General features: G+C 55.2%; 3 protein-coding genes across 3 annotated transcripts; 2 read left to right on the top strand and 1 right to left on the bottom strand.

Annotated features, from left to right (window-relative positions):
• Nucleotides 1-401: 401 nt before the first annotated feature.
• On the top strand, nucleotides 402-833 carry ENH_00083160 (hypothetical protein; the record flags this gene model as incomplete). The annotated part of the gene is made up of 1 exon (XM_013583436.1): nucleotides 402-833. One exon carries the CDS (start codon nucleotides 402-404, stop codon nucleotides 831-833), a length of 432 nt encoding a protein of 143 aa, XP_013438890.1.
• A 3,146-nt stretch (nucleotides 834-3,979) lies between these two features.
• ENH_00083150 (hypothetical protein) lies at nucleotides 3,980-8,809 on the bottom strand (the record flags this gene model as incomplete). Its single annotated transcript, XM_013583435.1, has 8 exons — nucleotides 3,980-4,063; nucleotides 4,339-4,432; nucleotides 4,700-4,821; nucleotides 4,984-5,891; nucleotides 6,071-6,202; nucleotides 6,457-7,093; nucleotides 7,208-7,510; nucleotides 8,159-8,809. Coding segments are annotated over 8 exons (2,931 nt in total), but the record flags the coding sequence as incomplete, so codon positions are not given.
• A 2,848-nt stretch (nucleotides 8,810-11,657) lies between these two features.
• ENH_00083140 (pyridoxal phosphate phosphatase, putative) lies at nucleotides 11,658-13,054 on the top strand (the record flags this gene model as incomplete). The annotated part of the gene is made up of 3 exons (XM_013583434.1): nucleotides 11,658-12,038; nucleotides 12,275-12,503; nucleotides 12,858-13,054. The coding sequence occupies 3 exons, from the start codon at nucleotides 11,658-11,660 to the stop codon at nucleotides 13,052-13,054; spliced, it is 807 nt and encodes a 268-aa protein (XP_013438888.1).
• Between the last annotated feature and the right edge of the window lie 190 nt (nucleotides 13,055-13,244).

The following is a 13,244-nucleotide window of genomic DNA, read 5'->3' as shown; positions in this document are numbered from 1 at the left end:
CCAGCTAGCCACCCAGCCGGCCAGCTCGACAGCTAGCTAGCTAGCCACTAGCTAGCTGGCCGCAAGCTAGCCAGCCAGTACCCAGCTAGCTAGCTAGCCAGTGCGCAGCTAGCTAGCTAGCCAGTGCGCAGCTAGTCAGCTAGCCAGCTAGCTAGCCAGCTAGCTAGCCAGCTAGCTAGCCAGAGCCAGTAGCCAGCTAGCCAGCTAGCCAGCTAGCTAGCCACTGCGCAGCCAGCTAGGCAGCTAGCTAGCTATCCAGCTGGCCAGCTAGCTAGCTAGCCAGCTAGCTAGCTAGCCAGCCAGCTAGCTAGCTAGCTAGCTGCGGTGGTGGTTTGCAGGACTTCGGGTACTTCATTCCGGGCCACGGGGGCGTGACGGACCGGTTTGACTGCCAAGTGGTGATGGGCCTTTTTACATTTCTTTACCAAAAGACTTTTGTGCCGCAAGTGGGAGAAGCAGAAGCAGCAGCAAGAAGAACAGCGCAGCAGCAGCAGCAGCAGCTGCAGCAGCTGCAGCAGCGGTCGCGGCGCCGCGCCCGCAGCCCGCGGGCGCGCGCGGCCAGCCCCGAGGCCGGCAGCAGCAGCGGCGAAGACGCAGCAGCAGCAGCAGCAGCAGCAGCAGCAGCAGCGGGCGACGAAGAGCCAGCTAGCTACTGCGCGACGGACGACGCTGCAGCTAGCTGCGCAGACAGCCAGCTAGCCACCATTGAAGACCCTGCTGTCAGCAAACTCCTTGCTGCAGCACAAGATTTGTCGCTGCAGCAGCTTGCTGCGCTGCAGCAGGCCCTCGAAGCCGTCGCTGCAGCTAAAGCAGCAGAACCCGAGGGGGGCTGAGCAGCAGCAGCAGCAGCAGCAGCAGCAGCAGCAGCAGCAATGCCGCTGCTGCTGCTGGGCCCTCCCCGCTGCAGGCAGCGAGCAGGAGCCGTGCACCTGCTGCACCTGCGCGCCGCTGCAGCAGCAGCAGCAGCTGCTGCTGCTGCTGCTGCCGCACCAACTGCAGCGCTGGCTGCAGCAGCTGCGTGGCTGCAGTCCAGCAGCAGCAGCCGCTGCTGCTTCTATTGCTGCTGCTTCTGCAGCTGCTTCAACCGCAGCTGCTGCTGCAGCGGCCGCGACAATCAGTAGCAGCAGCAACTGCTGCAGCAACTGCTGCAGCAACTGCTGCGGCAGCAATAAGCTGCCCCACCTGCTGCTGCTGCTGCACAACCACGACTTCACAAGACACATGTTTTCTTGAAGATTCAGCAATTGTTACAGAATAGCTAGCTAGCTAGCTATTTAGCTAGTTAGCTATTTAGCTAGCTAGCTATTTAGCTAGCTAGCTAGCTAGCTAGCTAGCTACAGGCACAGTTTGAAGAGCACACCGGCAGTTCAGTGTGCAGGTAGCCGCAGCAGTAGTTGCTGCTGCTGCTCTTGCTGCTGCTGCTTTTGCTGCGGCTGCTAGAATAGCTGTTGCTGCTGCTGCGGCTATCGCTGAGTGGACTGCTGCTGCTGCTTGCGCTTCTGCAGCAGCTTTTGCTCGAACTACAGCAGCTGTTGCTGCTGCTGCTGCTGCTAACCTACAGCAGCAGCAGCAGCAGCAGCAGCTGCTGCTGCTGCTGCTGCTCTTGCTCTGCTACTGACGCGCGCGAGTACACTACTTCATTTGTTGCTTTCCTCCATTCGCAGCTGTCGGTACACCGCAGCGTTGGGGTGTACATACACCTCAGAAATAAACTTTTGGAAGTTTCTGGAAAATGCTGCAGCACTTTGAGGTGTACATACACTGCAAATGGGGCCACATATTGCATGCGTTAATTAAAAGTATTTAAATTAAATTATTTTTGAAATGTTTTAAACATTTTAAAAGATGTTAAAGTTCAAATTTGTTCTCCATTTGAATCAAATAAGCGCAAGTGCAAATTGAAAAAAGGAATGAAGAAGAACAGAAGAATAAAAGAAATAAAAGAATAAAAGAATAATTGAAAAAAGAAATAAAATTAAAAATAAAACAATTTAATAGTTATAGAATATCATGCGTATAGTAAATGTGGAATTGTGGAAATATACAAATTATATTGCATGCAAATCGCATGCATTAAAGACATTCAATTTGTACCATTTTGCATGTATAAATGCACATTTAAATATACTATATATATATATTAAATATTAATATATATATATATATATATTATATATATATAAATGTTGAAAAACACATTTAGAGATATATTATAAATACTCATTTAAATGTATGTTATAAAGCATATATAAATATATATCAGACATTCACAAATAAAACTCTGTCATAGTATTTTATTTACAAATGAATATTTAAATATTTGCTTTTATTTATTTTAAATGCACGTGGGCAGACAAACTGCAAATTTAGAAGTATAAAACAGGTGTACATACACCGCAAGAAAGTACTAAAAGGTCTTCTTTATCATCTTACTGCGGTGTACATACACCCGGATATATGCATATCTATAAGCATAATTTTATGGCGAAGAGGAAAACAAAAAAGTACCTTTTAAAGAAACAAAGAAGGATTTTAATTCTAATGGATTTATGCAGGAAGCTGCAGGGACTCTTTTAATGTACTTGTGTGTTCAGGTGTACAGACACCTGGCCATACAGTGCACAGAGTACATACACCCGGCGTTTCCTGGCCACTCTCGATGCTGTTTTTCTCTTCAAATGGAATTTATTTTGGGACTTTTGGAGACGTTTTTGCGTCTTTTTGGCCTTTTAATTGAAAGCAGCAGATTTGCAAAAGGCAGAAAATGTTTAAATGCATTTATTTTCTTTAAATGCGTCCTTCGCATCAGTGTGTTCAGGTGTACGTACACCCGAATGCATGCAGCGGCACGCCTGCGCACCTCGACCTGCAGGGTTTTAAAAGCGTTTTCTTCGCCAAATGCAGCAATATAAATAATATAAATGCATTTATCAGCAAATATGCAAAATTATAAATGTTTAAATGCATATTTTGTGCACATTTTGGAGATTTTCGTCTTTGCGCAGCCCGAGCTGCCAGCCCTTCAGGTGTATCTACAGCTGGTGCACCGGCAGGCGCAGCGGCAGAAAAAAGGAAATTCAGAAAATTAAAAATTGAAAAGAATAAAAACTAAATAAACTGCTTTCGAATTAATTGTTTATTGAAAAGCAAAAGCAGACTCAAAACAGACCTAGCAGCAAACAAATAAATAAACAAAAAGTAAAAATTGGTTTTAAATTAATTGGTTGTTCATAAATAACGGTCATCACTGCGGTGTATGGACACCTCCCTCTAAATATGAAAGCAGCAGCAGCAGCTGCTGCTTCTGCGACAACAGCAGCAGTTGCAACAGCTGCTGCTGTTGCTGTTATTGTTGCTATTGCTGGAGTGGTGGGCGCTGCTCTTGCTGCTGCTGCTGCTGCTGCTACTATTGTTGTTAATGTTGCTGCTGCTGCTGCTGCTGTTATTTATGTTGTTGCTGCTGCTGCTTGCGTCGCTGCTGCTGCTGCTGGCAGCAGAGCGCATGCGCGTCTTCTGTGGCTAATGGATTATTCAACAAATGATTTTTATAATCCATTTAATCATTTTTTCTTTTCATTTATTTGAGTATTCCAATCCAATTGAGCTCACGTGCTGCAGAAGCTCTGCTCTGCAGCAGCAGCTGCTGCTGACACTGCAGCAGCAGCAGCTGCTGCTGCTGGCACTGCAGCAGCAACGGCAGCTGCTGCTGGCACTGCAGCAGCAGCAGCAGTAACAACTGAAGCAAGCCAAAGACCAACGGCAGCAGCAGCAGCAGCAGCACCAGAAGCAGTGACTCTTCAGTGGAGGCCCTTGGCGTTCCTTTGAGCATTTGTCTCTTCCTTCTGCAACCGCTGCTGCTGCTGCTGCTGCTGCTGCTGCAGCTCCTGCTGCACTAAATCACTGTTGTCTTTCCTTTTTTTGCTGCACTGCTTTTCTCATTTTGTTTTTTTAATTCAAAAATTAATTTTGTTTTTTTCTTTTAGTTCTTCTCTGGAAGAGCAGCCAACTCGCTGTACACTCCTGCTTCGGCCTGCAGCAAATCTGCTGCAGTAGACGCTGCCACCTGCAGCAGCAGCAACAGCAGCAGCAGCGCAGCAGCAGCAGCGCAGCAGCAGAAGCGCCTGAACAGCTCAAAGTGCGGCAGCAGAAACGTTGCAGCAGCAGCGGCACTAAGCAGCAGCCAAACCGCATCTGCAGCAGCAGATTCAAGCTTCAAGAGCAACAACAGCAAGAGCAACAGCAGCAAAAGCAACAGCAGCAAGCGCAGCACCAGAAAAAGCAGCAGCAGCAAAGGCTGCACTAGCAAGAGCAGCAGCAGCAGCAGCAGCAGCAGCAAACCGGATCAGGAAATTTTCCAACTTCGATTTGCCCACGGCGCTGCAAACCGAGCCAAACAGATTTCGCGTCTTCTCTGGTTAGCTCCTTGATGTGTCTGCAGCACAGCAGCAGCAGCAGCACCACAGCAGCAGCAGCAGCAGCAGCATGAGCTGAAGCGGCAGCAGCAGCAGTAGTGCCCATAGCCGCTGCAGCAGCAGCCGCAGCAGCAGCAGCTACTGCTGTCGAACTTCCACCGCAAGCAGCGCTGGTGGCCGTCGCAGCAGACGCAGCGGCATCAACAGCAGCAGCACCGACAGCAGCAGCAGCAACAGCAGCAGCAGCAGCAGCAGCAGCAGCAGCAGCAGCAAGTGCTGCTGCTGACTTTACAAGGGCATTAACAACTGCTTCTTCTTCATATCCAATATCGAAAAAAAGGCGAAGACAAAAGCGGCCCGGCGGCGCCCGGCGGCCATCCCACGGCTCCGCCTCAGGCTCAAGCTCCTGCAGCAGCAGCAGCAGCAGCAGCAGCAGCAGCAGCAGCAGCAGCGGAGATGGAAGCACACGGGGCAGCGGGAGAGGTGAAGCAGCAGCAGCAAGGGCTTAATTCTTCCTACAGCAGCAGCAGCAGCAGCAACTGATGGGCCTGATGACGCAGCTTAATCTCACTGTAGTCTTTGCTGGTTCGTGCTGCTGCTGCTGCTGCTGCTGCTGCTGCTGCTGTTGCGGATCGGGAGAGAGCTGCAGCAGCTGCTGCAAATGCCTGTTGGGCAGCTTCTTCACGAAGGGCGCTGGCAAGGCCCCTTGTGGGGTGGCGAACCGCCGCGTCTTGCTGCTGCTGCTGCTGCTGCTGCTGCTGCTGCTGCTGCTAAAGAGCGGCTGCTGCAGCGGGAGCCGCGAAGGGCCATGAAGAGAGGCAGCAGCAAAAGGCACAGCAGCAAATCCCAAGGATTTGCTGCCTCCATTTGCAGAGAGAAGCACAGCCCCTAATTTAGTCTGGCTAGCTGCGGCAGACGCAGAGCTAGCTGCAGGAGCTGGCTGGCTAGCTGCTGCTGCTGCTGGCTGGCCGGCTGCTGCTGCTGGTGACTGGCTAGCTGCTGCTGCTGCTGGCTGGCTAGCGGCTGCTGCTGTTTGTTGGTTAGCTGCTGACGCCAGCTGGCTAGCTGCAGCAGAACCTACAGCAGGAGCTGCAGCAGGAGCTGCAGCAGGAACTGCAGCAGGAGCTGCAGCGGGAACTGCAGCGGGTGCGGCAGCGGGAGCTACAGCAGGAGCTGCAGCAGGAGCTGCAGCAGGAGCTGCAGCAGGAGCTGCAGCAGGAGCTGCAGCAGGAGCTGCAGCAGAGTGCGGCCGCAGCGGCAGCAAACCCAACTCAAACTTTCTGCGCAGCCCCCTGAGGAGGCGGCGAGGGTCTCCTGCTGCTTCCAGCTGCTGCTGCTGCTGCCGCCTTCGCCTCTGCTGCTGCGGCTGCTGCTGCTGCTGCAGCTGCAGCTGCTGCTCCCGCAGCTCCTGCAGCAGCAGCCGGCGGCGCTGCCGCTTCGAGAGCTGCATCCATGCTGTTAAAAATGCCAGTGCCTTGCCTGGGGACACAAACCCTAAACCCTAAACCCTAAACCCTAAATGCCAAACCCCAAACCCTAAACCCTAAGAGTACACCCTAGAAGGTACAACTGCAGGCCTTGAGAGCATACGTCAAGCCCTCCGTCTTATAGCAGCAGCTGGCAGGCTCGTTAGGGTTTAGGGTTTAGGGTTTAGGGTTTGGGACCTCTGCGCTGCTGCTGCTGCTGCTGCGGCAGCTGCAAGGCTGCGGGAGACTGCAGCAACTCCTCTAGGGACTTCTTCAAGTCTCTCTGCAGCGAGTGGCTTCTGTACTCTGCTTCCACGTACGACTCTGCAGCAGCAGCAGCAGCAGCAACAGCAGCAGCAACAGCAGCAGCAGCAGCAGCAGCAACAGCAGCAGCGGCAGCATTTGCAGAAGCAGGGTCATGAGAGAACAGGCAAGCAACGCTGCAGTTGCACCAGCCAGCAGCAGCTGCAGCGTCGCCCCAACGCACAGCAGCAGCAGCAACACAAGCAGCAGCAACAGCAGCAGCAGCAGCAACACAAGCAGCAGCAACAGCAGCAGCAGCAAAAGCAGCAGCAGACCTAGTTCAGCAAAGTCCGTTAGGGGTTTATAGTCTGGGTAATCTGCTTTCGCCAAAGTATCAAAAACTGCTCCTGCATCTGCTGCTAGCTGCAGCAGCCGCTCTCTTTCCCGCTGCTCCTGCTGCTGCTGCTGCTGCATCTGCTGCTGCAGCAGCCGCCGCTTCTGCATCCGCTTCGCTGCGCTCCCCATTGCGCGTACCGCCGGCTGCTTCATGTCCTGTTGCTGCTGCTGCTGCTGCTGCAGCTGCTGCTGCTGCTGCTGCTGCTGCTGCTGCTCTGGCGGCGTCCAGATGCGGCCGCCTATAGAGACTTCGGAGGGGGCCGTGAAGACCTCCGTGTCTTCGAGCGTAGCAGCAGCAGCAGCAGCAGCAGTTGCTGCTGCTGCTGCTGCTTTTCTGCGGCTCTTGGGGCCCAGCAGCGGCAGGTTCATGCTTGCTGCTGCAGCACGAGCGTGGCTAGTTACCCGGGCCATTATTCGGGCGAAGCGGGACTTGGGCCGCAGCCGCTGCTGCTGCAGCAGCTGCTGCTGCTCCGAAACCGACAGCAGCCGCGGCAGCTGCTGCTGCTGCAGTGCTGCTTGCATTGCCCGCAGCTGCATCAGTTCAAGTTTGCCTTCAGCAGACACCAGCCCCAGTTCCTGCGGCACACGAAAGGCTCAAACGCTCGCTGCTGCTGCTGCGCTGCTGCTGCTGCTGCTGCTGCTGCACTTGCTGCTGCACTTGCTGCTGCACTTGCTGCTGCTGCTCCTTACCTGTAGCCTTTTAATGGCCGCGCTGCGCAGCGCAGCCCTAGCCTTTGCTGCCTTCGCGGCCAGTTCAGCTGCGTGCTGCTTGTCAGGTGATCCCCCAGCAGCAGCAGCAGCAGCAGCTGCTGCTGCTGCAGCAGCTGCAGCAGCAGCAGCAGCTGCTGCAGCAGCAGCTTCGGGGGGATGCCAAGACTTGGAGTGCCTGTGCAGGTAAAGAGGCACGAAATTCGTGTGGGGTAAATCCCGCAGCAAACCGAAGCGCTCAAAAGCCCCTTCTTCCAGCAGCAGCCGCGGAGATACGCCGTCAGCCTGCAGCAGCAGCAGCAGCAGCAGCAGCAGCAGCAGCAGGGCATAGGCTACAGGATGAGCAGCAGCAGCTTAGGAGGAAACAGCAAGAGTGCAGCGCGAAGTGAAGCAATTCGAGCAGCAAACGACGCAGCAACAGCTGTTGCAGCAGCCGCCACCGCAGCAGCAGCAGCAACTGCAGCACCTGCCGCAGCAACAGTGGCGTTTGGCTGCTCCTTGTGCAGCAGCAGCAGCAGCAAAAGCAGCAACCGTGGGAGCAGCAGCAGCAGCAGCAAAACACAATAAGAAGGGAAGGAGGAGCGGCAGCAGCGGTGGCAGAAACAGCAGCTGCTGCAGCACCAAGTACAGCAGCAGCAACAGCAAAACCAGCGGCAACAGCAGCACTCTGCACTCATTGCCTGTCACCGCAGCAGCAGCAGCAGCAGCAGCACAAGCCGAAAGGCCACAACCCACAGCTGCAGCAGCAGCAACAAGAGCAGCAGCAGCAGCAGCAAAGCAGCAGCAATCATGCAGCAGAGCAGCAGCAGTAGCTGCAGCAAGACAAGCACCAAAAGGAGGAGCAGCAGCTGCCGCTGAACTGCCCCGAGCAGCAGCAACAGCAGCAGCAACAGCAGCAGCAACAGCAGCAGCAACAGCAGCAGCAGCGCGGACCTGAAGCCTCCTGGCAACTGCGAGCAGCTGCTGCTGCTTCCTCTTGAGAAGCCCCTTGTACCTTTTCTGCTGCAGCGCCTGCCACAAAGCATCAATTTGCTGCAGCAGCAAGCAGCAATTAAAAGGACTTAAGGGACTAATCTTCGAGGCTTTTAGCTGCGGCAGCAGTCCCCGCCGGCCCCGCAGCAGCAGCTGAGCTGCGCACGAGTCCGCTGCTGCTGCTGCTGCTGCTGCTGCTGCTGGGCTGCTCGCTGCTGCTGTTGCTTCTGGGGGGGCTGCCGCTGCTGCTGCTGCTGCTGGTGACCCTGCTGCTGGCGGCGAATCTGCTGCTGCTGCTGCTGCTGCTGGGGTCGCTGGCAAGCGGGCAAGTGAGCTGCTCTTAGATGATCCCGAGCCCGCTGTTGCTGCTGCTGCTGCTGCTGCTGCTGCTGCTGCTACTGGTTCTGGGAGGCTGTCTTGGCACGCTGAGCAAAAGCACCAAGGCGCAGCAGCAGCAGCAGCTGGGGCAGCAGCAGCAAATGGAGCAGCACGGCTTAAGTGCTCCCTCCTTAAATGAAGCAGCAACTGCAGCAGCAACTGCAGCAGCAACTGCAGCAGCAACTGCAGCAGCAACTGCAGCAGCACCTGTTCAGCGTACAGCACTCCATGCATTTAAGCAGACCCGCCCAACCAAGCGAGCTCTAGGGTTTAGGGTTTAGGGTTTAGGGTTTACGGGGGCCTAAGATAAGCTCCGAAGCTGTTGGGGCCCTCACGGGAGAAACAGCAGCAGCAAAATGTTGGCTCAGCTTCTTCAAAACAGCATCTTCCTGGTGTACATACACCGCAGCCCACAGACTGGAAACACAGGTGCAGCAGCAGCAGCAGCAGCAGCAGCAAGCAGCAGCAGCAGCAGCCGTGCGCGCAGGCAGCAGCAGCAGAAGAATCGGCGCTGCTGCTCGCTTCCAAGAACAAACTAGAGTGATACGCGGGCGACGCAGCAGCAGCAGCAGCAGCAGCAGCAGCAGCAGCAGCAGCAAAACAATACCTTTTTTTCTGCGAGCTGCTGCAGCTGCTGCAGCAGCTGGTGCAGCTCTGGCTGCTTGGCGAGGCGCTGCAGCTGCTGTGCTGCTTCTGTATCCGGAGCAGCAGCAGCAGCAGCAACAGGGGGCTGCCCGGGACAGGCAGCAGCAAGCTTGGCTTCTGCTGCTGCTGCTTTTGCTGCAGCAGCTTCTGCAGCAGCACGGAGGGCTCTAGCGTACGCTGCAGCGTCGACTTGCAGTCCCGGCGTTGCTGTTGCTGTTGCTGCTGCTGCTGCTGCTGCTGCTTCCTCGGGATCTGCTGCAGTAACTGCAGCAGCAATTGCTGCTGCTGCTGCTGCTGCTGCGCGGGGCGGGCGCACATCACAAGGCACTGGGGCCCTCAGCAAGCTGCTGCTGCCCCGCCGGTGCTGCAGCGGCAGCTGCTGCAGCAGCAGCAGCAGCTGCTGCAGCGGAGCAGCACGCAGCGCCTCCAATCCATCCTTGTCCTGATAAACATCACCGCCTCTAAACCCTAAACCCTAAACCCTAAACCCTAAACCCTAAACCCTAGGGTCTGGGCCTCAAGTCACAAATACCAAGCCCTTGCAGCTCAGCCAAATAGAGTACCCGCTGCTGAGGCTCTGCGAGAACCGAAACCCTAAACCCTAAACCCTAAACCCTAAACCCTAAACCCTGAACCCTAAACCCTAAACCCTTACAGGCACTGCCAAGTACTCTGGAGGCGCATTGGCAAAGTCTGTGGGGTCCTTCTGGTAAGGCGTTGGCTTGTTGTTTATTGAAGAGGGCCGAGTCTGCACAAAACCCTAAACCCTAAACCCTAAACCCTAAACCCTAAACCCTGAACCCTTGGGTCAGCGGTAGCTACAGGGGCCTTGAAAGAAACGGATTCCAGGCAGCAAAGCAGCAACAGGCAGCCAGAAGCAGAAGCAGCAACAGCAGCAGCAGCAACAACAGCAAAGCAGAGCCTGAAGCAGCAGCAGCAGCAACAACAACAACAACAACAGCAGCAAAGCCGAGCCAGAAGCAGCAGCAGCAGCAACACAACTAACTTTTTTGGGTCTGCTGCGGTTCCAGTGCTTCGCGCCTTTCTTCCGAGGATGGTGCGCGTAGAGCTGCTGCTGCTGCTGCTGCTGCTGCTGCTGCTGCTGCTGCAGTTGCTGCAGCAAACAAGACTGCCTATGTAGGGAAGAAACGCTTTCGCTGTGCAGCCTTGCTGCTGCTGCTTGCGCTGCTGCAGTTGCTGCTGCAGTTGCTGCTGCAGTTGCTGCTGCAGTTGCTGCGGGCTTGTACGGGGAGGAGATGAAGGCAAAAGGCTGCTGCTGCAGTGGCGAGGTGCTGCAGCAGCTGCCGCTGCTTGTTGCAGCCGCCGGCGCTGCAGCAGCAGCAGCAGCTGCTGCTGCTGCTGCAGGCCAGCAGCAGCAGAAAATGTAAAGGCTGGCAGCAAACAAGACCATAGGAGAGCAGCGCCTCCAGCTGAAGCGCTGCAGCGTGAATTGCTGTTGCTGCAGCAGCAGCAGCAGCCGCAGTTGCTGCAGCAGCTGCAGCAGCTGCAGCAGCTGTTGCTGCGTCGCCACTTGGGCGCACCACCACATGGAATATGATGCAGCAGCAGCAGCAGCAGCAGCAGAAGCGGCAGCAGCAGCGGCAGCAGCAGCTGCTGCAGCGCGCTGAGACCTAAAAAGAAATACCCATTGTGGCCCTCTTGAACTGTTGCTGCTGGTTCTGCTGCTGCTGAGGTCCTGCTGCTAAACACTGCAGCGCCAGCTGCTGCTGCTGCTGCTGCTGCTGCTGCTGTTGCCGGTGCTGCTGCTGGTATCGCCGCTGGTGTCGTTGTTGCCGCTGCTGTTACTCCTGCCGGTGTTGCCGCTGCTGTTGCTGCTGCTGTTGCTGCTGCTGTTGCTGCTGCTGTTTCTGTTGCCGTTGCTGCTGCTGTTTCTGTTACCGTTGCTGCTGCTGTTGCTGCTGCTGCTGCTACTGCTGCTGCTTCTACTGCAAGGAAGGATTTAGCGCCGCTGAAAGCCGAATGACGCAGCCAGCAGCTCAAGAAGGAGGGGGCCCCTCAAACCCTAAACCCTAAACCCTAACTCCTAAACCCTAAACCCTAAATCGTAAGCCCTAGCGTCCGACCGGTGTAACTTGCTGTAAATAATGCAAAAAAGGAAAAGAAAATATAAAAAACTGGAATCAAACAATAGCCTAGGGTTTAGGGTTTAGGGTTTAGGGTTTAGGGTCTAGGGATGGCTCCGATGGGGCTGGTAAGCGAGCGAGGAGTCTTAATCAAATTCAGCTGAACCCGTATTGAATTGATTTCAAGGGTTTAGGGTTTAGGGTTTGGTGTGTAGGGTTTAGGGTTTAGGGTTTAGCGGTTGCTTGTCTCATGGTGTCTCGGCGTGTCGGCGCTGCTCTGTAGGCTTCGCCCGTGCGTCAAGGGTTTAGGGTTTAGGGTTTAGGGTTTAGGGTTTGAGCCCCTGCAGCAGCAAATGGCAGCTGTCTCCCCCTCCGCAGTTTCCCTGGTGGTGCCTGCAGCAGCAGCTGCTGCTGCTGCTGCTGTGTCGGCGTCTGGTGCAGCAGCAGCAGCAGAACTCTGCAGCAGGCGAGTTGCTGCTGCTGCGCTGCTGCAGCAATTCGATGTCTTCGTCTTTGACTGCGACGGGGTCTTGTGGCACGGCAGCAAACTGCTGCCGGGCATCCGGGGGATGCTGCAGCAGCTGCAGCAGACCCCCCGCAGCAGCAGCAGCAGCAGCAGCAGCAGCAGCAGCAGCAAAAAGAGCGTCTACTTCCTCACTAACAACAGCACTCTCAGCCGCAGGGGTTTTATCGAGAAGCTGAATGGGCTCGGAATCACGGCCACGGAACAGCAGGTCACTCCCTAAACCCTAAACCCTAAACCCTAAACCCTAAACCCTAAACCCTAAACCCTAAATTCCAAATGGCAAAACCTAAGACCTGAGGCCTAAGCTGCTGCTATCTATATCAGTGAAGGATTCCGCAGCGGACAGGGCTAGGCATGGGGTTTAGGGTTTAGGGTTTAGGGTTTGGGGCCTAGGGTTTAGGCAGTAGGGCCTAGGGTTTAGGGTTTAGAGTTTGTGCGCTGCAGGTTCTGTGCACAAGTTATTCTACGGCCAGGTACATCCTGCAGCAGCGGCAGCAGCAGCAGCAGCAGCAGCAACAGCAGCAGCAGCCCTGCAGCAGCAGCAGCACAGAGCAGCAGCAGCAGCAGCAGCTGCAGCAGCTGCTGCTGCGGCCAAAGGTGTATGTGGTTGGAGAGAAGGGTTTGCTGGAGGAGCTGCGCCTCAACGGGATCGACGCCATTGGTGGACCCGAAGGTGCTAAACCCTAAACCCTAAACCCTAAACCCTAAACCCTAAACCCTAAACCCTAAGCCCTAAGCCGTTAGCCCTAAACCCTAAACCCTTACGCGCAGAAAACTACAGTTAGCCTTTGCTGTGGGAGCCATGAGCCCCGCGAAGACCCCCGAGGAGCCGCACTGTCGAAACTAAACCCTAAACCCTAAACCCTAAACCCTAAACCGTAAACCCTAAACCCTAGAATTGTTCCGAAGCCACGGGCGCAGCACCCTCGCGCGTGGAAGGCGCACCCGACGGCCGCGGGCCTGCCCCGCGTCGCGAAACCCTGAATCAGGGTTTAGGGTTTAGGGTTTGGGGTTGGGTTTGGCGCAGAGACGTACGAAGAAATAGACTTCGGGAGTGACCCTGGGGTGTACGTACACCCCGAAGTGGGCTGCGTCGTCGTCGGACTCGACCGAAAGTTCAGTTATAAAAAACTTCAAAAAGCGCAGTTGTATTTGAACTGCCAAGACTCAGTGTTTCTGGCCACCAACTCGGACCCTCTGGGGAACTTCAAACCGGAGCGCTAAACCCTAAACCCTAAACCCTAAACCCTGGAGGTCTTCTTAGGGGATGCCCCTCGGTGTCTCGATGACTGCGCTGAAATCTAAACCCTAAACCCTAAACCCTAAACCCTAAACCTAAAGGAGAGCGCAAGGCAAGAAGACCCCAGCGTGAGACTGCTGGTAAGCGCCTAGGGCTGGAGTCCGAGGCGATTAG

Source organism: Eimeria necatrix, genomic scaffold (genome assembly GCF_000499385.1).
Source record: "Eimeria necatrix Houghton genomic scaffold, Enh_scaff925, whole genome shotgun sequence".
In the NCBI taxonomy this organism is placed as follows: Eukaryota; Apicomplexa; class Conoidasida; order Eucoccidiorida; family Eimeriidae; genus Eimeria; species Eimeria necatrix.
The sequence above is the reverse complement of the archived record's forward strand: the minus strand, read 5'-3'. Positions and strand labels throughout refer to the sequence as shown.